At 42.9% G+C, this 23,500-nt stretch overlaps 1 protein-coding gene across 4 annotated transcripts in view; it reads left to right on the top strand.

The window, feature by feature from the left end:
• Positions 1-15,363, top strand: part of slc29a4a (solute carrier family 29 member 4a) — a 16,515-nt gene extending 1,152 nt beyond the window's left edge. For 2 of the 4 annotated variants that reach the window (XM_061033775.1, XM_061033776.1), the window contains exons 2-11: positions 920-1,164; positions 1,618-1,749; positions 4,494-4,607; positions 7,011-7,139; positions 8,593-8,667; positions 8,782-9,038; positions 10,849-10,969; positions 11,128-11,315; positions 12,629-12,869; positions 14,425-15,363. In XM_061033775.1, coding sequence (XP_060889758.1) covers positions 942-1,164; positions 1,618-1,749; positions 4,494-4,607; positions 7,011-7,139; positions 8,593-8,667; positions 8,782-9,038; positions 10,849-10,969; positions 11,128-11,315; positions 12,629-12,869; positions 14,425-14,570 — 1,626 coding nt within the window. In that variant the 5' untranslated portion in view covers positions 920-941 and the 3' untranslated portion in view covers positions 14,571-15,363. Of the gene's footprint in view, positions 1,165-1,617; positions 1,750-4,493; positions 4,608-7,010; positions 7,140-8,592; positions 8,668-8,781; positions 9,039-10,848; positions 10,970-11,127; positions 11,316-12,628; positions 12,870-14,424 lie in introns of all 4 variants that reach the window. The other 2 variants (XM_061033773.1, XM_061033774.1) reach the window with 2 other exon arrangements.
• The last annotated feature ends 8,137 nt before the right edge of the window (positions 15,364-23,500 follow it).

Raw genomic sequence — 23,500 nt, 5'->3', positions numbered from 1 at the left:
CCATCCGATATTCTTTTACTGTCTCTTGATGCAGAAAAGGTTTTTGACCAGGTGGCGTGGGATGATCTATTTTGTTGAACCTCTCCCTAATTGGTAAGGGTCCATACAATGAAGAGGAACATATTGCCTAGGTTTCTCTGTTTCAAAATCTCCCTGTGTTTCTGACCAAATGTTTCTTAAGCTCCATATGAAGTCTTATATCAGGTTTATGGATTAACAAAACCCTGCGTGTATGGAAATATATCCAGCAGAGACCTCGTGCTTATGGTGGTCTGGTACTCCCTCATCTTCTTTATTGGGCTGACAATATTAGAGCTCTGGTATTGGATGTAAGATGTAAACACCTCTGATTAATGTCATAATATCGTCTCTGCAGGATCTCTAGCAAACAAATGTGGTATCCCTAAATCTCATTTTCATACATATCTACAACTGCGGAGCTTTGTGGCCTCACACTGTTATTGTTGTAGCTCTAACATCCCCGTTAGATTTAATTTTCAAAATTGGGACAGACTTCTAGCAGATTATCTTAACCTTCTCCACCAATATCATTCTGTACCTTTAATTCCACTTAAAACACATGAGCACATTTCAGATGAAACCTGGGAGACAATTATTCAAAGAATTTACACATCTGTCGACGACATGTTGTACAATTTAAAATAGTTCACTCATTTTTGAAAGGTGAGAGTGTGTAGAATTAGAGCACATCTGGACTCCACTTCCATCAATCAATCAATTAACCAATCTTTATTGATGTGTGTGTCTCTTTGCAGATCTTTCCTCTCCTCCCAGGCATGAAGCAGTGATTATTTTTAACATGAACAATCCCATGAAGGTGTAACTGATAGTATAAAGAGGGGTGCTTGTGTGTGTGTGTGTGTGTGTGTGTGTGTGTGTGTGTGTGTGTGTGTGTAAGGGTGTATACCTGAAGTGCTGAGATGGGCTCGGTGGGAGCGGAGCGCCGCAGGCCCACACCGGTCCAGACGCCCGAGGAGAGGGAGGTGTGGAGGGATGGAGGACGAGTTGGATGGAGGGATGCAGGGAGGGAGGGGAGAGAGAGTGGCGTGGTGCAGAGCTTCAGCTTTGACTCGTACCAGCTGGAGGAGGACGAGATCAGTAAAAATGCCCCAGAGAGAGGAGTGCTGGCTCTGTCTGAGCCCGGTGAGACTTTCTATTCTTACTGTATGTGTGTGACAGTAAAATCTGAATATCATGAACAATACATAAATGTTTTATGTCATAAATAACTTGTTGGCCTTTTGCTTTTTTTTTTAATTCAACCTTAAGAAATATACCTATAGCCTATATACAGATGCATTCACACCTAACAGCTTACATTAGCATTTAGCTTCCTTCTGATAAAATATATTAGACTTACCCTTACTAACCCTAACCCCCCGGGTATACACTAAAACTAATAATACTGAAGCTAAGCTAGCAGTGCTAACTCTGCTGCTGCATTAGCTGCTCCGTAACTGAAGCTAAGCTAGCAGTGCCGCTGCTTTAGCCTTATTTATCCTTAATACTGCAGATCCTATTTTCAGACTTCAAACAGGTGTATTGAAGGGTTCCGATTGGTTCTTCATTTTAATATTAACTGTTTTCTTCTGTTAGACTTCGAGGAGCCAATCCCTGATGACCGTTACCATGGTATATACTTTGCGATGCTGTTAGCTGGAGTTGGCTTCCTGCTTCCCTACAACAGCTTCATCACTGATGTGGACTACCTGCACCACAAGTTTCAAGGTGTTGACATTACACATGTTTGCCGACCTGCTTTATATGAGCAGCCGTCCAATAAGACTCTAGACTTTATTGTCCCCATGGGGAAATGTCTGTCTAAACAGACAAGTCCCACCAAAGAACATGCATACACAGAACACAGAGTGTAACACAAACAGAGTAAGACAAGAGTCAAGAGTTCCCATTCAGGCCTGTTTCGTGAGGCGAGCCTTTCTGCACCTCATTGCTCTATACATCCGTCCTGAGGGAAGTGGGGCGAGGTGAGTGTTCAGTTGGTGTGTGATGTCCTGTTCTATTGAGGTTGCAATCATGTGATGGCCCTGTTATTGAGGTCTGTTAGGTTGGGAGTGGGGAGACAGATTATTCTGGAAGCTGTGGTATTGATGCGTGTGAGTTTGGCCTTGTTTTTTTACAGATAACATGTTGAAGAAGCAGGTGGAGCAGTACAGTAAGATGGGCTGGATCATGCTCTGATATAGCAGCAGGAGGAGACGGGGGGCAACATAGAGTCCTTTCAGTTTCAGGATGACTGTCAAGTTCTGTGTGTTTTTGTGAACACAACTCTGCCCAAACTTGAGAAACTGCTTGATCAACTGTTGAAGGATGTAAAGGACAACTCAATTCTTCTTATTCTTTGATTTTTATTTTCTTGAAGATGGTTTTGGGTTTGATGGTTTCAATGGACATAAACAGAATGATGGCATATGAGGGAACGGAATAGGTTGATAACCTCCAAGATAAACAGAAAAGACATACATTAGTCGCAAATAAATTCCAATAAACATTTTCCCTCTAAGTTTTCCTAAAGAATAAATGTTACCGTTACTTGTTTCTCAAACAAACAAAGTCATTCAAATTAACCTAGGATCTCAAACCAATGTCGCCCTCTGCAGGTTTGGAGTGCATCAGAGTGTGAATGTGCTCTTGTGAATGAATTGGGATTTGACATAACAATGACTGACAGTCTTTGATGGCTCTTTTTTTGGATGTCACTGATTGGGTTGATCATCTCATGTTACTGCGAGGTATTTGAAACGATTGACTTTTTCCACTGGGTTGTGATGAGAAGTGGGTGCTGGGGTGATGGTTATTCTCACACCACTGAGTGAAGTTTGTGATAGTGTTGTGATAGTCCAGGACAGTGATTTTGTCGGTGAGCATGGCAATGATGGCTGTGTCATGTGAGTGTTTGAGGCATGTGGTGGTGGGTGATGGGCTCAGTTTCACAATAACCATGTCATATCACCAACGTTATAGAGCCCCCACAGGACTGACTTTTAGCCTTGACTTACTGAACACACCCCATTGAACACGTTAGCCTTTCGTGACTCGTAGTGACTCAACTTAATGTGACATCACACAGAGAGACACCAATATCACATCGTTGCAGTTTCGGTGTTACAGTTTTTTCCAATTGCTAACACACTAAAATGACATGCATAGCACAGTTATTTAAACTGACACACAGAGAGCAAAACCTCTTCTCAAGTCTCCAAAAGTCTAAACACATTTTATGCTTTACACACATTTTGCAATTCAAAATGGCACTTTTTAAATGCACTGAACACGGTTCTCTGCATAAGACACAACAATCTGACATAAAGTCACATGTTTGCCATTTCAAAACACTGCCATTCAAAATGACACTACATGAGCTAATTGGCCAATATATGTGCCACCTGGCCAAACACCTCAATGGTTAATTATTATAACTTCAATCAGGAAGTAAGCACTATGAAAAGACCACAAGTGAGCACCTTTTTTTCACAACAAGGGAAGAGGTTGCAGAGAGAGGAAGAGGAAGGGTGAGAATGAGAGGGGGAGGAAGAGTGAGAGGTAGGGGTAGAGCTGGTAGAGGAGTTCATGGGAAAGAAGAAAACAACTTTCAAATGAAATCAGAGCAACCTTAGTTGATCATGTCATCAACCATGGGCTGACAATGCGAGAGGCTGGACAGAGAGTGCAGCCCAACTCGTTTTACTGTACTGGTATATGTAGCACTGACTTGTTTGGTGAAAAATAAATAAATAAATAAATGTGTGTATCTGCAAAAATAAATGTGTGTATCTGCAAATATTTCTGTGCATGTGAACAATCTGAAGAATTTTCTAAAATTCGAATTATGTTAGTATTATGGCAAAGCATACTAAAGATGAGAGTGCTTTTCATTATGCCCAACAGTGTGTGGCTGGTTAGACAAAAATCTGGTAATATGAATGAAGTGTGTGCCATTTGGTGCAAAAGTTTGATTTTGATAATGTTATATGTAGTTTTGGTTGCAGTGCTTCATTTTGCAGGATATTTGAGGTATTTTGCAGTTTGGGTGTGTGGTTTTGTGAATTGTGTTAAGTATTTTGATAAAACCAGCCTAGTTTTCAAAATTGTGTTTTAGCAACTGGAAAAAACTGTAATATACAATGGTGGAAGGGGTGGAGCTTGATTGCAGCGATAAAGCAAAATCTGAACATGGAAGAGTCTCCTATCTGTCGCCAATTGACAGATGGGATTGGCTCCAGGCTCCCGGGACCCTAACGGGCAAAGCGGGTTAGTTAATGGATGGATTTGTTTACCGACATGCTGGTCGTTAACTGACACCACAGAAGGCAGTCATACAGGTGTTAACGCTGGTTAAGATAAAGGAACAACAGATTAACATGACTGAACATAAAGAGAACTGCACCTCTTGAGAAAATATGGATACAGACCTTCAGGGTTTAAGTTTAATGGTTGTTGTGTTTGTGTTTCAGGGACGTCCATCGTGTTCGACATGAGCCTGACGTACATCCTGGTGGCTCTGTTAGCTGTTATTCTCAATAACGTGCTGGTGGAGAGACTCAGCATGCACACCAGGATCACTGTGGGTGAGTTAAAGGGCAAAACATTTTTATAAAAGTATCTCACTTTGGGAACTTCTGATATAGAAATAGATCCTATCTCAAACAAGAGTTACCTAACACAGAGCAGTAGGTAAACCTGCTCAGAGAATCTCCTCGGGTCCTACCATTCACCATATAGAGTCCTAGAGATTTACACATTTGTAAGATGTCTTTCCCATTCTTATTAACTGTACTATCATAGCTTTGTCTTTGTTCTGTAACCACAGGCTGGTTTAAGGGAGATATATTTAAATGAATATTTCCATCTGTATCAATACAATCTTTCTCTTTGCCAGTTCTGGCATTCAAATCCCCAAGTAGTAACACCGAACCGAGTGACTGGAAGTGAAGTATTTCTCTTTGGACTTCTTGGAGGTATTCTTCCGAGTAATATGGGGAGCTTGAAGGGGGTAAATAAATAGTGCGTAAATAAACATCTTTGTAGTTTTCAATGAGTTCTTTTTTCATTTTGACCCAAATATGATTTTCCCCTTTTTTGACGGGTGAGATATGATTGAAATGTTTTTGTTTATACCAAATAAGGATTCCTCCTGACTGTCTGCCGTTTCTTATATGGGAATGTTTAACCGATGTTACACTCAGTTCAGTGTAGCCACTTGGGCAGTTTGAGGGGGTGTTCTCATGTTGCCATGTTTCCTGTAAGATTACAATATCAATGTTTCCTATACTATTTACAAAATGATAGGATGCTATCATGCAGGTGGTGGTAGCTGATGTTGTCATGGTGTGCCACACTCACATTTGGTATCTGAATGCAGCTCCTATCGATCTCAGAATTAATAGTGTTAGTGATGTTTTGAGGAATGTCCGATCGTTGCAGTAATGTGGATATTGTTATTTTTGCGGCGGGGAAGTCCTTGGTGGCTCTTTTTGCCAGCTGCCACAGTGCTGTGGGTATATCACCTTTTCTCCTGGTCAGGTCATTTGATCCGGTGTGAATGATGATATGCTCTACTCCCTCAAACCTTCCACTGGACAGATGTTCCATGGCTTTATCTGTTGTTGGGCTCCAGAGTTTCACTGATCTTTTCTCAGGAAACAGCCGTGTTAATGATGTGTCGACCGTTGGAGTCACAGATAAACAGGATTTCTTTATGTGTGGTAATATTCATTTGTGTTTCAGGTTGACTGACAGAGAAGTGTGTGTCTCTACTTGAAGGCTTTGGGTAGAGGAGTGTTGAGGATATTGAGCATCCTGACCGGTTCATTTCAGAGGGGGGAGAGGTGGCATCTATTATCTGACGATCCTCTTCTTGTCTTGTTCTGCTTTGGTTGATGATGGTAATTTCCAGTGTCCGCATCATCATCCGAAGAGCTTGGTTATCCTCCTCTGGCTCTCTCACAGCCTGTTGTAGTTCTTTAATCTGATCTTGTTGTTGGAGGATCAGAGTGTGTGTTTCGTTCTTCTGTTGTTTAACAGAAGTTTTCTGATGCAGGTTAGCAAGGGTTTTCGCTCTGAACTCCATGAATTCCCTCTCCAGCACAGACAGACCTTCTTTCAGAGTCTTCAAACTGTTGGAGAACCTGGGAGTAGTCTCAGGAGACAGTAGAAATTAGGCTTTTTTGGATGTAGTGAGGCTGTCAGACTTGTGTTGTCTGCCTCTGAGGTTGTTGAGTTTCCCCTCTCTTTCTTTTCCGTCTCCTCCTTCATGTTCTGAAAGTCCTTTTGAAAATTATCCAGGCAGTTTTCCGATCATTGGACCGTGACTGTACCGTTGTGGTAAATATTAATGGTCAGCACTGAGCTAGTTGTATCTCCATCTTCATACACAGATATTTGTCTTCCTTTGCTGATTCCAATTTTCTTTATGTACCTGAAGGCTTCAGTAAAAGTAGTATGCCATGTATTTGGTTTGTTTGTGAAAAAAAATTGATTTGTCTTTACTCTTCCTTTCTCTGTTACTGAAAAGTCTGCCACAACTGTTTCAGGTGAGTCTTTCAGGACTTGTAGTTTCTCCTGTTGATCAGCCAGTGTTCCGTGGCAGTTACTGGCAGTTGGTGTTAGCCTTTAAGCTAGCTGGCAGTTGAAGTTGTACCATGGTCTTTGTTTTTCTTCTTTCTTGACTTTAGTGGAAGTGGCGTGCAGCATCAGAGACCTCCATAGGACTCTATGATGAGAATATGTGTCTTTGTATCAATGAATCTGAATGTGAATTAAAGAAGAGGACTTTATTAACACTTATTAACCAGTTTTTTCTTTCAAAAGTATCCTGTAAGTCTTCTTTGTTGTTGTAGATTATAATGTATCTTGTCGACTTTGCTATAAAAACAAATGTCATTAAAGAATGTCATTCAGGAGGTCATCTTTCTTGCTGCCAACAGCTTTGGTAAGTCTCTCTCTCTCTCTGTCTCTCTCTCTCCCTCTAGGTTATATCTTTGCTCTGGGGCCTCTGGTTTTCGTCAGTGTGTTCGATGTCTGGTTGGCAAAGTTCTCGACCAGAGAGGCTTACGTCATCAACCTGGTGTCAGTGGGCGTGGTCGCCTTTGGATGTACAGGTATGACTCATTATAATGCCATATCTCTCCCTAACCCTAACGTCAGAGGATAAAGCCAGACTGTATCACTGTTCCTTCTGTCTGGGACACATAGCTCAGGGAACTTTGCCACCTGAACGAGCTCCTCCCTGGTTTGAGATTGACGAGGACCTTCCTTCCCCCTGGCCCCTAGAACTGCTTCACAATGTATGGAAGAAGAGTTGTCAATCTTATAATCAAAATGTTTCTCTTCATTCTGAATCTTGTATCTGGAATAAACCAAAATGACAGATTGGTAAGGCATGGTTAGAAAAAGGAACAGATCATTCCTGTATCATATGCTCTGAGGTGAACTTGGCCAGCAGAGTGCAAACATTTCAAAGGTATCTGTCATGACGTTGAAAAAACTAATGCGGTGGACCCAAGTGCAGAAGCTCAACTAAATATTTATTAAACAAAAAAGGCAAAAGGCAGAACAAAAAATGTACTACTCCAAAATGTCCAAAAGAAAAAAGAGAAATACTGACACTGGAAAAATCTGACATAGACCAACAACTAACAATGAACTGACAACAAGAGGTAATGAATACTGAGACTAAATAGACACAGATGAGACTAATGACACAGGTGAAGACAATGAAGGCAATCAAGACTGGAGGGAAACACACAGAGGGAGGAAGAAAGACAAGAAACACTGAGGACAAGAACTACAAAATAAATCCAGAAACACTAAAGACACAGATAACTCAAGAATTAAACAATATAGAATTGAACAAAGAGAAACACTAGGATAAGAAATGACAAATAACACAAACTAGACTAAACTAGGAACATTAAGATAACACACAAGGGAAACAAGCAATGGCGGAAAAGAATCTAAACTGAAATACAAGACTAAATCATGACAGAATCAAAAGATATAAAAATCAAAGTAATAGAATTTAAGATTTTGAATCCATATTACTGGACTCCCTCCAGATTGTTCAGGCTCAATCTTACGGGCGATGAGGACGGTTGGAAATGCTGCAGATTTGAAAGAACCTTTCTTCAGCTACTCTGGGAATGTCCCATGATTCAGAGTTGGCTGAAGGTTCAACAACATATAAAAGACATTACTCAGATAAACTTTGAATTCTTCCCAAGGCTTTATGTCCTCAGTGATCCACAGCCAACATCTCACTGTGGAGCAAAGGACTTCATTCAAACAAGTGTAATGGTTGGAAAACAAATAATAATGAGAAACTGGAGGAACCCAGGTGAGCCCTTGTTTCATGATGGTTCACAGAACTGGCAATGGTGGCATTATATGAACAAGTCTCTTACATTCTTAAGGACAGGACTGAGAAATACGAGGCATAGAAGGCACAGGCAGTGAAGGTCAGAGCAGCTTCTTGAGCTGTGTTTCAGTTCAGGAAACTTGAATCGTATAGGAAATGAATCGTAGTGACTTGTAAACTTCTTCGTTTGACCACAGTGCAGCAGTCCAGTTTCTATGGTTACATGGGGATGCTGCCCAAACGATACACCCAGGGGGTGATGACTGGAGAGAGTAAGTACACTCACAAATACCTACCTCTGTTCTCACCTGTCTCCTGCTCTCCTCTGTAATGACCGGTGTCTTTCTCTCTGTTCTCACCTGTCTCATATCGTCCGTCCCTCACAGGTACAGCAGGTGTCATCATCTCTCTTTCTCGAATCTTCACCAAGCTGCTGATCTCTGATGAGAGGAGAAACACGCTCATCTTCTTCCTCATCTCCATCAGCATGGAGATGCTCTGCTTCCTGCTCCATCTGCTGGTTCGCCGTTCACAATTTGTCAGCTACTACACCAACCACACCCAAGGAAAAGGTCATGACCCACTGGACAATGGGACGGGATACAGGGTTCACCACGATGTCACCGCAGAGGAAGTTAGATTTGTAAGTATGTTGACAGTTTCTTCACCAAACACTAGATTTGCACACAGTGAATATACTGTTGGTCTGTTGGTCAGCCAGAAACCCTTAAATCTGGATTTAAGGGTCCAGGATTAGAGATGAACCCAGAAAGGTTAATTAAAGCAAGAGAGAAAAGGCCAGTGATGACAATGGAGAAATATATTACGCTGGTGATCCTCTTCCTCCTCAAACATGGAGCAGTCAGAACACGCAGAGCTGAAATCCATCATCAAACTGCGTTCATGCTTCAGAGCCTTCAAAGTAAAACATTTTTCCTCAGGCTGTTTGTATTTGTGCATCATCATGTACGAGAGAAGCGTGGGAGGGACGTCACTGTGTGTAACTGCAGTCTGTGTTCTGAGTCTGGGGGCTGATTGACGTAGCTCTTTGTTCCAGTTGCCAGGGGAAACTAAGGCAGTGCTCTATATTATGAGATAATCAGGAAGAGTGGTGCCTTCTGGCCCTGAAGTCTCTCTAATCAACTAATGGATCGGTGTGTGTGTTAGTGTGTGTGAGTCCAGTCTCTCTAACATTATGACGTCAGCCCTTACTCTCTCACAGCCATTCTCTTTAAAGCCTGCCATATAAAACAGTGTCAAAGGATCAAATTCAAACCACTCGAAGAGGAAAGTAATAAAGAGTTTAGTAAGTAGTTTATTTGCCGTGTGACGCTTCATGTCATGTTTTCATTTTACGATTAAAAATAGTTTTGAGGAAACACCATTAAAAGGCACGTAGAGTTTTATCAGAAAGATAAGTGTTGGATAATTTATATTATGATGAAATTCTTCCGATGATTTTCAACATTAACTTTTCAAATTATCCATCTTTTTGGTCTAACCAAATTGTTAGCGTAGGTTATCTAAGCTAAAGCACAAACCCTGCAGTGGCTAACAGTAATGTTAGCATGTTTGTCTTATTGTGGAGGGTTCTGAACGTTAATGCCAAATCATTCTGTAGAAGGACAAGTATATGCTGATCCCTCTCTCATCCTAAACCCCCCTCCTAAAAACTTGGCTTCCTGCTCCACCCTCTGGCTTCTTCAGGTGTGACCACTTCACTCACTGCTCCAACTCATAAGACACTAAACACTGTTGCCCACCCACTGGCCAAAAAATTCAACATCAACTCTTTCATAAACTGAATTAACACACGTGCTGTTTACATACTCAATGCACATGTGGGTTAGACCAAAAGCCCCTCAACACAAGTATTGCTGAACATGAAGCAGCAGCCAAATCACAACATGGACTATGCAATAATAAGACAAACCATGGTTCTGCTGCACATTTTGGGGAATTTAAAGAATCTCTTGCTCCAAGTAAGGGGGGGGGGATTTTCACATTCAACACAGAAGAATCAATTTTGTCATTTTTTTGTAATGTGTTTTAAATTATTGTATGCGATGCCAGAGAAACATTTTTCATCTTGTAAAGATTATATATGTTCTAAACATTTCCACACCTTTGGATGCATTGGTTTATTGGAGGGCTACCCATAAGTGCTGTCACAGTATTGCTTAACTCTCAGCTTGACTCCCACTTATTAACCAACGAGTGATGACTGTCTGTGAGTAGTAGTGTATAGAACTTTTCAAATCAGTATATGTGCTGTTAGACTCAAAAGAAGACACAATGCATCCAAACCTGTTCTTTGCACTTTAATAATTCATTATTTTTCCAAAAGTGATTGGTTTTCTCCAGGACTGCATTATGTTTGGGAAAAAAAGTCTGCCATTCCATTATGCTAAAGATCTTTTCTTTACAAACCCTCAATGGGTGTCTGTCTTCAGGGAAACGGGGGTACAGGCCCAATCCCCACAGAGGAAGGCGTCGAGGACATCACAGGTGGGACGTACGTTCGTTTTGATGCCCCAAAAGCCCAGATAAGGAAGAGCTGGCCCGGTGTCCGCGGTACTTCCTGTTTTAATCCTGTGTCCTCTCTGCTTAATTAGCCTTTAACTTTGACAGAATAAGTACAAGTTTAAAATGTGATCCTGGGAGATATCTGGGAGTAGTGGCATGTTCATGGTTTTTAAACTTTCCCCTGTGTGTCTATATTTTCTGACCAGATATGATCCTACATCGCTACGTGGTGTCACGTGTGATCTGGGCCTACATGTTGTCCATAGCGGTGACCTATAGCATCACTCTGTGCCTGTTTCCCGGCCTTGAGTCAGAGATACGAAACCTCACGTTAGGGGAGTGGCTCCCCATCCTCATCATGGCCACATTCAACATGTCCGACTTTGTTGGAAAGGTGGGTGCATGTTTCGTAACCCATGAAGAAGAAACCAAACAGACTGTAAATAAGACATTATATTACAGACTTTAATCTGCCTCTTTTTGAAATTCAATTTTTATTAATTATTTCTGAGAATGTTTTAAGTGAAAAAAAGTTATTTTATATATATATAGTTATTACTTTATGACCTGACATTTAGTCTGGACCACAGCTTCAAAGGAAAGGAAGTGTCTTTTGACAGCTTGTTTTTTGCTGCTCCCAAGTGGCCAAAGAAACTCAACAGCTTCCAGCCATTTTCTTCTAAGCTTTAACTGAGTGTTAGAATTCATACTTCAAATTGAAATGACATTTTTTTGTGTTGTAAATGATGCTCCAACATGAAATAGTCCATAATTTTAAATGAGGGAGCAGCTGAGATAAATTATTATTAACAATCACTTTCAAAAGAAGGAGAAGAGATTTGAAGTGTAAATCTAAAAACAGGTGTTCACCCTTCTGCCTCCAGGTTTTGCATCAATCATCAGTTTATAATATACTGAGAAATAACCACAAAGAAAATAAACTGTAGCATTATTATGCATCATCCATTTCACTTCTAAAGACCCCTGATCAAAAGATATGTAATTATATCATAATGACACACTTTGACCACCTTTGAAAGAAATGTACTGAAAAGACAAACCTGACCCTAACCCTACCCTAACCCCCCCTCTACATATGAGCTTTATGTTTCAGTGATGAAAGTTTGGAACTTCTTTTAAGCCTATCAAAGTCTGTGGTCTTCCTCATAAGTTGCATAAAGCCTGAATAACTTATTTTACCTGAGAGGTCAAAGTTCAGTCACATCAAATATAAAAATTAAATGATAAGATTAAAAAAATTATTAGGTGCATATGAAATGATTTGTGTTAACACCATTTATAATACTTTAATCAAACCTCATCTTTTCTCTCTTTCATACTTTATGAGTTACTTAGTTCATCATTGTATTATCATCATTTTAATAAATGTTCATCATTTGATCCTCAGATCGGGTTAGAGTTAGACATCTGCCTTCTCAGACATTCAAAGGATGGGAGAGACAAACCCACAGGGTTAGGTGTTCCCCTATCATACCCCCCCCCCCAATCACTGAGCTGATGTGAAAGTGTAAAAGGAGTCACCCCATTTATTAAACCTCAGAAGAATGATGGAGCGAATTCAGCTCTTCTGTGACACCAGAGTGTGTAAACTTCAATAAGGGGCAAGATCATTTTAATCTTAAATTTTGATACTCAATGACGAAGCAGAAAAGATTTGAACCTCCAGCTTCCTTCCTCTGTCCTCAGATCCTGGCAGCGCTGCCATACGATTGGTCTGGAGGTCGCCTGCTCTTCTTCTCTTGCCTGCGGGTCATCTTCATCCCTCTGTTCGTCATGTGTGTTTACCCGGTCAGCTCTCCCACCCTGTCCCACCCTGCCTGGCCCTGTCTCTTCTCCCTCCTCATGGGAGTCACCAACGGGTACTTTGGATCTGTTCCTATGATCCAGGCTGCTGGAAAAGTGCCGCCCGAACAGAGGGAGCTGGCAGGTGAGTTCACCTGAATGGACAGATAACATAATGTAGTGATAGTTCGTACAGAGCTACATGGAGTCAGGCTTTGTCTTTTTTCTTTTTAATTAGTGTTTCAAAAACATCCGGGTAAAAATGTGTTGTATGGCCTGTGCTTAACCCTGACCTGTACTTTTATGTACAGTGATGATGGGCGGCAGTAGCTCAGTCTGTAGGGACTGGGGTTAGGAATCAGAGGGTCGCCTGTTCAAGTCCCAACATGGACCATGTCCGGATATTGGTCTATTAGCTGGAGAGGTGCCAGTCCACTTCCTGAGCACTGCCGAGGTGCCCTTGAGCAAGGCACCGAACCCCAAAACTGCTCTTGAGCACTCGCTGTGGGCAGCCCCCTCACTCTGAGCCCTCTCCATTAATGCATGTCCATAGGATCCTGTTTGTGCATGTGTGTGTATTTCAAACTATGTTTGTGTAGCATGGTCATTAAACAGAGTGTAAAACCGAATTTCTCCACGCGCGATTAATAAAGTATAAATTATTATTATTAATTATACCAATAACCATAATCATTTTAATAATAATAATAACTTTATTCTTATAGCACGTCTAAAAACAGATGTTTACAAAGTGCTTTGACGGACAAAGCAAAGGCAGGAACTCATTAAGGCATTAAACATCAGCATCAAGGCCAAACAGAGAGACGGCTACATCAATAATATTCATAAAATATAAGTCATAAGAAAATATATATCAGCAGGTCTCAACAGGCAGTGGAGGCTTAAAGATATTACAGTGAAAGACTAATAAAAAGAAAAGAAAAGTCAACAGGCTGATGTTATAATATAAAAGTAAAGAAGACGACGACACATCAATAAATACATCAGTAATAAAAAGAGAATAAAGATAAAAAGTGTTAAAATCAAAGAGAGCTGGAAAAAGAAGGGTTAAGAATGGATGAAAAGTTTAAGAACAATGAAATGAATGAAGAAAGGGAGAGATTAATACAAATCTTTAAAAGGTGAAATCACAAAAAAAAGGGTTTTAGGAAGTGATTTAAAGAAGTGACTGAATCTGCCCACTTAATACCATTTAGAGACGGCGTGTCCCACCTCTCAGGCTCTTCGACTTTGATTATTTTTGATGAATTAGTCTATATTTAATCATAAAGATGTTGTTTCAACATGTTTATTGTCTGGAGTGAGAATGCTACCACACCTTGACCCTGCTTTCAATAAATGAAATGTCCCTATCAAAACTTTGTTGTCAAACATCTCAGAAAAGATTTTAATCAATCAAATAAGTGACGTGTTGAAGAAAGATAATATTTACAATAATTCAAATAATTAATTTAATTCAGGGTTCTGAAAATAGCAATCTGTTGGGACTGCTCCTCTGAGGGAATCCAATGATGGATGGAGCTTCTTAGTTTCTTTAACCTTTCTTTCATGTTCATCATTACACATGCTAAATTTTAGCATGTTAGCCAGGTCCCTCTGCTTATGAGGAAATGCTAATGTTATCATCATATCGTCTCTCTGTTATCTCTGTCTTGATCGTCTACTCTTTGTGTTTTCAGGAAACACTATGACAGTCTCCTACATGACTGGCCTGATGGTGGGCTCTGCTGTGGCGTATGCAGCTTACAGCTTCATCGCTCCAGGATCAGAAACACACTTCCACACACTCGACCGTCATTCACCTGCCAACACTAGTGGGTATTGAATGGTGCAGACTGAGAGACTCCAATCAAGCTGCAGAGGATGAGAAACTTTGGATGTTATCAGATTTTATCATCCTCCTGCTGGTGATGAACTTTTCTGCGAGGTGTAGAACAGCAGCTCATCTGGCCAACCACACTTCAGAGAGTGTAAAATGGCGTCTGCATGCATGGAAGCATTTGGGCTGCCGTTTGTGTAAGGTCAAAGACTTTTTGGCAAAAGGAAATTGGAATCAGTCTTAGATGGGTGATGTTGGTTACAGATTACATCTTTTTCTCTTATTATAATCTCCTGTGATGAAACCTGTTATATCCTAAAGTGATGACAGAATTATTTCAAAGGGAATGTTATTGAACTGACATCATAAAGAAGGTTATTTAAAAGAATAATGTTAATAATTAAACCTTTGCTTATGGATACCTTTTCAAAATCCAACGTTCAAAGTCCTTCAGGCAGCAAAATGCAAAAGTCAGGTTTTAAAACTATGACTTTGAAAATACATATCATTACACTTACATACAATGGTATAAAATAACATTAGTCAAAGACGTGAAATACAGATGAAAGAATATAAATCAATAACTGTTAGGGTTAACCACTTGAGGAGAGTTTCTCCAATAACTGTTTAAGAGATCAAAGATTGGATATTCGGACTGATGTAATGTAAACAAATATAAAATGTAAAAGTCTGAGCCACGATGATTGTCTGCCAACTGATCCACAAGCTAACATAGAAGTGTTCACCCAAAGATGGGAGAGTTTCGACTTGTATTCTTCGAGGTTGATAAGTCAAAACCCAAAAACCTTTTTCTTACCCTAACCCTAACTCAACAGCAAAGTGTGTTGTTACATGTCATTCCTCACTAGTGAAAGGTCAGATAAAAAAGGAAGAATAAAAATGTGAGTATTTTTTCCATGGTTTAATAAAACAATTGATAACTAGCTCAGTACTGATGAATCACAGCTAACACAAACATTCAATAACTTCCTGATATTGCTGCTAGCTAGATAACATCAAATGTTGTGATAATGTTAGGGGTTGTTGAATGCTGATGTTAGCTGTATTAGCTTTTAACAGTAAAGAGGAGTTTTCATGTCACTGTGCCTTAAAGACAGAGTTCAGTTTTTTATTTCAGGAAATACTCTTTTATCCAACATACTGTCTTTACATCTTGATTTGATGTCATTACTTTAATACGTGCTTCGTAAAAGTTATTTCTTCTCTATCATAAAATCTTCTATTTTTCTTTCCTTTCTGTTCATCCCGCCTGAATTGGGAAACATTAAATTCATATTTTTATTTCCATGTCAGGTCATTTACACGACTCATCCCACATGGAAAACATTTAATTTATTTTTAATCATGCCGGAAATTAACATTAAATCTGACAAAAATACAAATAAAAAAAAAAAAAGGAAAAATATAATTTTTGTGCGTATAGAGCTGCTTCTCTCTGTTTTATGAACTGTTATTGTTGGTTCAAATAAGCTGGTTTCTTTCCTCATTCATTTTCACATCACTTCTTGTCTGCAAAAGAACAATATGTTGAATTTACGAGATGAGGAAGTTGGATAATTATCTAGTCGTGTATTATTTAAAAAAAAATTTTGTCCTCTCTTTGTCCCTGTGAACGGCGTGTTTGTGTAACATTATGGTACTACATTGTAATTTATGTGGAAACAAAAAAAGCCAAAGTGCAAGTTTCATGGAAATAGAATGTAATGAAGAAAACAAAATAAAAGTTGCAAATATAGACAAAATGAAATTGACTCGACTGTAAAGTGATTTGTTTCAAGCCTGATTAAAATAATAATTATAGGGTTAGGGTTAGGGTTAGGGTTAGGGTTAGGGTTAGGGTTAGGGTTAGGGTTAGGGTTAGGGTTAGGGTTAGGGTTAGGGTTAGGGTTAGGGGTTAGGGTTAGGGTTAGGGTTAGGGTTAGGGTTAGGGTTAGGGTTAGGGTTAGGGTTAGGGTTAGGGTTAGGGTTAGGGTTAGGGTTAGGGTTAGGGTTAGGGTTAGGGTTAGGGTTAGGGTTAGGGTTAGGGTTAGGGTTAGGGTTAGGGTTAGGGTTAGGGTTAGGGTTAGGGTTAGGGTTAGGGTTAGGGTTAGGGTTAGGGTTAGGGTTAGGGTTAGGGTTAGGGTTAGGGTTAGGGTTAGGGTTAGGGTTAGGGTTAGGGTTAGGGTTAGGGTTAGGGTTAGGGTTAGGGTTAGGGTTAGGGTTAGGGTTAGGGTTAGGGTTAGGGTTAGGGTTAGGGTTAGGGTTAGGGTTAGGGTTAGGGTTAGGGTTAGGGTTAGGGTTAGGGTTAGGGTTAGGGTTAGGGTTAGGGTTAGGGTTAGGGTTAGGGTTAGGGTTAGGGTTAGGGTTAGGGTTAGGGTTAGGGTTAGGGTTAGGGTTAGGGTTAGGGTTAGGGTTAGGGTTAGGGTTAGGGTTAGGGTTAGGGTTAGGGTTAGGGTTAGGGTTAGGGTTAGGGTTAGGGTTAGGGTTAGGGTTAGGGTTAGGGTTAGGGTTAGGGTTAGGGTTAGGGTTAGGGTTAGGGTTAGGGTTAGGGTTAGGGTTAGGGTTAGGGTTAGGGTTAGGGTTAGGGTTAGGGTTAGGGTTAGGGTTAGGGTTAGGGTTAGGGTTAGGGTTAGGGTTAGGGTTAGGGTTAGGGTTAGGGTTAGGGTTAGGGTTAGGGTTAGGGTTAGGGTTAGGGTTAGGGTTAGGGTTAGGGTTAGGGTTAGGGTTAGGGTTAGGGTTAGGGTTAGGGTTAGGGTTAGGGTTAGGGTTAGGGTTAGGGTTAGGGTTAGGGTTAGGGTTAGGGTTAGGGTTAGGGTTAGGGTTAGGGTTAGGGTTAGGGTTAGGGTTAGGGTTAGGGTTAGGGTTAGGGTTAGGGTTAGGGTTAGGGTTAGGGTTAGGGTTAGGGTTAGGGTTAGGGTTAGGGTTAGGGTTAGGGTTAGGGTTAGGGTTAGGGTTAGGGTTAGGGTTAGGGTTAGGGTTAGGGTTAGGGTTAGGGTTAGGGTTAGGGTTAGGGTTAGGGTTAGGGTTAGGGTTAGGGTTAGGGTTAGGGTTAGGGTTAGGGTTAGGGTTAGGGTTAGGGTTAGGGTTAGGGTTAGGGTTAGGGTTAGGGTTAGGGTTAGGGTTAGGGTTAGGGTTAGGGTTAGGGTTAGGGTTAGGGTTAGGGTTAGGGTTAGGGTTAGGGTTAGGGTTAGGGTTAGGGTTAGGGTTAGGGTTAGGGTTAGGGTTAGGGTTAGGGTTAGGGTTAGGGTTAGGGTTAGGGTTAGGGTTAGGGTTAGGGTTAGGGTTAGGGTTAGGGTTAGGGTTAGGGTTAGGGTTAGGGTTAGGGTTAGGGTTAGGGTTAGGGTTAGGGTTAGGGTTAGGGTTAGGGTTAGGGTTAGGGTTAGGGTTAGGGTTAGGGTTAGGGTTAGGGTTAGGGTTAGGGTTAGGGTTAGGGTTAGGGTTAGGGTTAGGGTTAGGGTTAGGGTTAGGGTTAGGGTTAGGGTTAGGGTTAGGGTTAGGGTTAGGGTTAGGGTTAGGGTTAGGGTTAGGGTTAGGGTTAGGGTTAGGGTTAGGGTTAGGGTTAGGGTTAGGGTTAGGGTTAGGGTTAGGGTTAGGGTTAGGGTTAGGGTTAGGGTTAGGGTTAGGGTTAGGGTTAGGGTTAGGGTTAGGGTTAGGGTTAGGGTTAGGGTTAGGGTTAGGGTTAGGGTTAGGGTTAGGGTTAGGGTTAGGGTTAGGGTTAGGGTTAGGGTTAGGGTTAGGGTTAGGGTTAGGGTTAGGGTTAGGGTTAGGGTTAGGGTTAGGGTTAGGGTTAGGGTTAGGGTTAGGGTTAGGGTTAGGGTTAGGGTTAGGGTTAGGGTTAGGGTTAGGGTTAGGGTTAGGGTTAGGGTTAGGGTTAGGGTTAGGGTTAGGGTTAGGGTTAGGGTTAGGGTTAGGGTTAGGGTTAGGGTTAGGGTTAGGGTTAGGGTTAGGGTTAGGGTTAGGGTTAGGGTTAGGGTTAGGGTTAGGGTTAGGGTTAGGGTTAGGGTTAGGGTTAGGGTTAGGGTTAGGGTTAGGGTTAGGGTTAGGGTTAGGGTTAGGGTTAGGGTTAGGGTTAGGGTTAGGGTTAGGGTTAGGGTTAGGGTTAGGGTTAGGGTTAGGGTTAGGGTTAGGGTTAGGGTTAGGGTTAGGGTTAGGGTTAGGGTTAGGGTTAGGGTTAGGGTTAGGGTTAGGGTTAGGGTTAGGGTTAGGGTTAGGGTTAGGGTTAGGGTTAGGGTTAGGGTTAGGGTTAGGGTTAGGGTTAGGGTTAGGGTTAGGGTTAGGGTTAGGGTTAGGGTTAGGGTTAGGGTTAGGGTTAGGGTTAGGGTTAGGGTTAGGGTTAGGGTTAGGGTTAGGGTTAGGGTTAGGGTTAGGGTTAGGGTTAGGGTTAGGGTTAGGGTTAGGGTTAGGGTTAGGGTTAGGGTTAGGGTTAGGGTTAGGGTTAGGGTTAGGGTTAGGGTTAGGGTTAGGGTTAGGGTTAGGGTTAGGGTTAGGGTTAGGGTTAGGGTTAGGGTTAGGGTTAGGGTTAGGGTTAGGGTTAGGGTTAGGGTTAGGGTTAGGGTTAGGGTTAGGGTTAGGGTTAGGGTTAGGGTTAGGGTTAGGGTTAGGGTTAGGGTTAGGGTTAGGGTTAGGGTTAGGGTTAGGGTTAGGGTTAGGGTTAGGGTTAGGGTTAGGGTTAGGGTTAGGGTTAGGGTTAGGGTTAGGGTTAGGGTTAGGGTTAGGGTTAGGGTTAGGGTTAGGGTTAGGGTTAGGGTTAGGGTTAGGGTTAGGGTTAGGGTTAGGGTTAGGGTTAGGGTTAGGGTTAGGGTTAGGGTTAGGGTTAGGGTTAGGGTTAGGGTTAGGGTTAGGGTTAGGGTTAGGGTTAGGGTTAGGGTTAGGGTTAGGGTTAGGGTTAGGGTTAGGGTTAGGGTTAGGGTTAGGGTTAGGGTTAGGGTTAGGGTTAGGGTTAGGGTTAGGGTTAGGGTTAGGGTTAGGGTTAGGGTTAGGGTTAGGGTTAGGGTTAGGGTTAGGGTTAGGGTTAGGGTTAGGGTTAGGGTTAGGGTTAGGGTTAGGGTTAGGGTTAGGGTTAGGGTTAGGGTTAGGGTTAGGGTTAGGGTTAGGGTTAGGGTTAGGGTTAGGGTTAGGGTTAGGGTTAGGGTTAGGGTTAGGGTTAGGGTTAGGGTTAGGGTTAGGGTTAGGGTTAGGGTTAGGGTTAGGGTTAGGGTTAGGGTTAGGGTTAGGGTTAGGGTTAGGGTTAGGGTTAGGGTTAGGGTTAGGGTTAGGGTTAGGGTTAGGGTTAGGGTTAGGGTTAGGGTTAGGGTTAGGGTTAGGGTTAGGGTTAGGGTTAGGGTTAGGGTTAGGGTTAGGGTTAGGGTTAGGGTTAGGGTTAGGGTTAGGGTTAGGGTTAGGGTTAGGGTTAGGGTTAGGGTTAGGGTTAGGGTTAGGGTTAGGGTTAGGGTTAGGGTTAGGGTTAGGGTTAGGGTTAGGGTTAGGGTTAGGGTTAGGGTTAGGGTTAGGGTTAGGGTTAGGGTTAGGGTTAGGGTTAGGGTTAGGGTTAGGGTTAGGGTTAGGGTTAGGGTTAGGGTTAGGGTTAGGGTTAGGGTTAGGGTTAGGGTTAGGGTTAGGGTTAGGGTTAGGGTTAGGGTTAGGGTTAGGGTTAGGGTTAGGGTTAGGGTTAGGGTTAGGGTTAGGGTTAGGGTTAGGGTTAGGGTTAGGGTTAGGGTTAGGGTTAGGGTTAGGGTTAGGGTTAGGGTTAGGGTTAGGGTTAGGGTTAGGGTTAGGGTTAGGGTTAGGGTTAGGGTTAGGGTTAGGGTTAGGGTTAGGGTTAGGGTTAGGGTTAGGGTTAGGGTTAGGGTTAGGGTTAGGGTTAGGGTTAGGGTTAGGGTTAGGGTTAGGGTTAGGGTTAGGGTTAGGGTTAGGGTTAGGGTTAGGGTTAGGGTTAGGGTTAGGGTTAGGGTTAGGGTTAGGGTTAGGGTTAGGGTTAGGGTTAGGGTTAGGGTTAGGGTTAGGGTTAGGGTTAGGGTTAGGGTTAGGGTTAGGGTTAGGGTTAGGGTTAGGGTTAGGGTTAGGGTTAGGGTTAGGGTTAGGGTTAGGGTTAGGGTTAGGGTTAGGGTTAGGGTTAGGGTTAGGGTTAGGGTTAGGGTTAGGGTTAGGGTTAGGGTTAGGGTTAGGGTTAGGGTTAGGGTTAGGGTTAGGGTTAGGGTTAGGGTTAGGGTTAGGGTTAGGGTTAGGGTTAGGGTTAGGGTTAGGGTTAGGGTTAGGGTTAGGGTTAGGGTTAGGGTTAGGGTTAGGGTTAGGGTTAGGGTTAGGGTTAGGGTTAGGGTTAGGGTTAGGGTTAGGGTTAGGGTTAGGGTTAGGGTTAGGGTTAGGGTTAGGGTTAGGGTTAGGGTTAGGGTTAGGGTTAGGGTTAGGGTTAGGGTTAGGGTTAGGGTTAGGGTTAGGGTTAGGGTTAGGGTTAGGGTTAGGGTTAGGGTTAGGGTTAGGGTTAGGGTTAGGGTTAGGGTTAGGGTTAGGGTTAGGGTTAGGGTTAGGGTTAGGGTTAGGGTTAGGGTTAGGGTTAGGGTTAGGGTTAGGGTTAGGGTTAGGGTTAGGGTTAGGGTTAGGGTTAGGGTTAGGGTTAGGGTTAGGGTTAGGGTTAGGGTTAGGGTTAGGGTTAGGGTTAGGGTTAGGGTTAGGGTTAGGGTTAGGGTTAGGGTTAGGGTTAGGGTTAGGGTTAGGGTTAGGGTTAGGGTTAGGGTTAGGGTTAGGGTTAGGGTTAGGGTTAGGGTTAGGGTTAGGGTTAGGGTTAGGGTTAGGGTTAGGGTTAGGGTTAGGGTTAGGGTTAGGGTTAGGGTTAGGGTTAGGGTTAGGGTTAGGGTTAGGGTTAGGGTTAGGGTTAGGGTTAGGGTTAGGGTTAGGGTTAGGGTTAGGGTTAGGGTTAGGGTTAGGGTTAGGGTTAGGGTTAGGGTTAGGGTTAGGGTTAGGGTTAGGGTTAGGGTTAGGGTTAGGGTTAGGGTTAGGGTTAGGGTTAGGGTTAGGGTTAGGGTTAGGGTTAGGGTTAGGGTTAGGGTTAGGGTTAGGGTTAGGGTTAGGGTTAGGGTTAGGGTTAGGGTTAGGGTTAGGGTTAGGGTTAGGGTTAGGGTTAGGGTTAGGGTTAGGGTTAGGGTTAGGGTTAGGGTTAGGGTTAGGGTTAGGGTTAGGGTTAGGGTTAGGGTTAGGGTTAGGGTTAGGGTTAGGGTTAGGGTTAGGGTTAGGGTTAGGGTTAGGGTTAGGGTTAGGGTTAGGGTTAGGGTTAGGGTTAGGGTTAGGGTTAGGGTTAGGGTTAGGGTTAGGGTTAGGGTTAGGGTTAGGGTTAGGGTTAGGGTTAGGGTTAGGGTTAGGGTTAGGGTTAGGGTTAGGGTTAGGGTTAGGGTTAGGGTTAGGGTTAGGGTTAGGGTTAGGGTTAGGGTTAGGGTTAGGGTTAGGGTTAGGGTTAGGGTTAGGGTTAGGGTTAGGGTTAGGGTTAGGGTTAGGGTTAGGGTTAGGGTTAGGGTTAGGGTTAGGGTTAGGGTTAGGGTTAGGGTTAGGGTTAGGGTTAGGGTTAGGGTTAGGGTTAGGGTTAGGGTTAGGGTTAGGGTTAGGGTTAGGGTTAGGGTTAGGGTTAGGGTTAGGGTTAGGGTTAGGGTTAGGGTTAGGGTTAGGGTTAGGGTTAGGGTTAGGGTTAGGGTTAGGGTTAGGGTTAGGGTTAGGGTTAGGGTTAGGGTTAGGGTTAGGGTTAGGGTTAGGGTTAGGGTTAGGGTTAGGGTTAGGGTTAGGGTTAGGGTTAGGGTTAGGGTTAGGGTTAGGGTTAGGGTTAGGGTTAGGGTTAGGGTTAGGGTTAGGGTTAGGGTTAGGGTTAGGGTTAGGGTTAGGGTTAGGGTTAGGGTTAGGGTTAGGGTTAGGGTTAGGGTTAGGGTTAGGGTTAGGGTTAGGGTTAGGGTTAGGGTTAGGGTTAGGGTTAGGGTTAGGGTTAGGGTTAGGGTTAGGGTTAGGGTTAGGGTTAGGGTTAGGGTTAGGGTTAGGGTTAGGGTTAGGGTTAGGGTTAGGGTTAGGGTTAGGGTTAGGGTTAGGGTTAGGGTTAGGGTTAGGGTTAGGGTTAGGGTTAGGGTTAGGGTTAGGGTTAGGGTTAGGGTTAGGGTTAGGGTTAGGGTTAGGGTTAGGGTTAGGGTTAGGGTTAGGGTTAGGGTTAGGGTTAGGGTTAGGGTTAGGGTTAGGGTTAGGGTTAGGGTTAGGGTTAGGGTTAGGGTTAGGGTTAGGGTTAGGGTTAGGGTTAGGGTTAGGGTTAGGGTTAGGGTTAGGGTTAGGGTTAGGGTTAGGGTTAGGGTTAGGGTTAGGGTTAGGGTTAGGGTTAGGGTTAGGGTTAGGGTTAGGGTTAGGGTTAGGGTTAGGGTTAGGGTTAGGGTTAGGGTTAGGGTTAGGGTTAGGGTTAGGGTTAGGGTTAGGGTTAGGGTTAGGGTTAGGGTTAGGGTTAGGGTTAGGGTTAGGGTTAGGGTTAGGGTTAGGGTTAGGGTTAGGGTTAGGGTTAGGGTTAGGGTTAGGGTTAGGGTTAGGGTTAGGGTTAGGGTTAGGGTTAGGGTTAGGGTTAGGGTTAGGGTTAGGGTTAGGGTTAGGGTTAGGGTTAGGGTTAGGGTTAGGGTTAGGGTTAGGGTTAGGGTTAGGGTTAGGGTTAGGGTTAGGGTTAGGGTTAGGGTTAGGGTTAGGGTTAGGGTTAGGGTTAGGGTTAGGGTTAGGGTTAGGGTTAGGGTTAGGGTTAGGGTTAGGGTTAGGGTTAGGGTTAGGGTTAGGGTTAGGGTTAGGGTTAGGGTTAGGGTTAGGGTTAGGGTTAGGGTTAGGGTTAGGGTTAGGGTTAGGGTTAGGGTTAGGGTTAGGGTTAGGGTTAGGGTTAGGGTTAGGGTTAGGGTTAGGGTTAGGGTTAGGGTTAGGGTTAGGGTTAGGGTTAGGGTTAGGGTTAGGGTTAGGGTTAGGGT

The sequence above is a fragment of the Labrus mixtus genome, unplaced genomic scaffold (genome assembly GCF_963584025.1).
Source record: "Labrus mixtus unplaced genomic scaffold, fLabMix1.1 SCAFFOLD_212, whole genome shotgun sequence".
Classification (NCBI taxonomy): Eukaryota; Metazoa; Chordata; class Actinopteri; order Labriformes; family Labridae; genus Labrus; species Labrus mixtus.
This window is presented reverse-complemented; position numbering and strand designations above follow the sequence as displayed.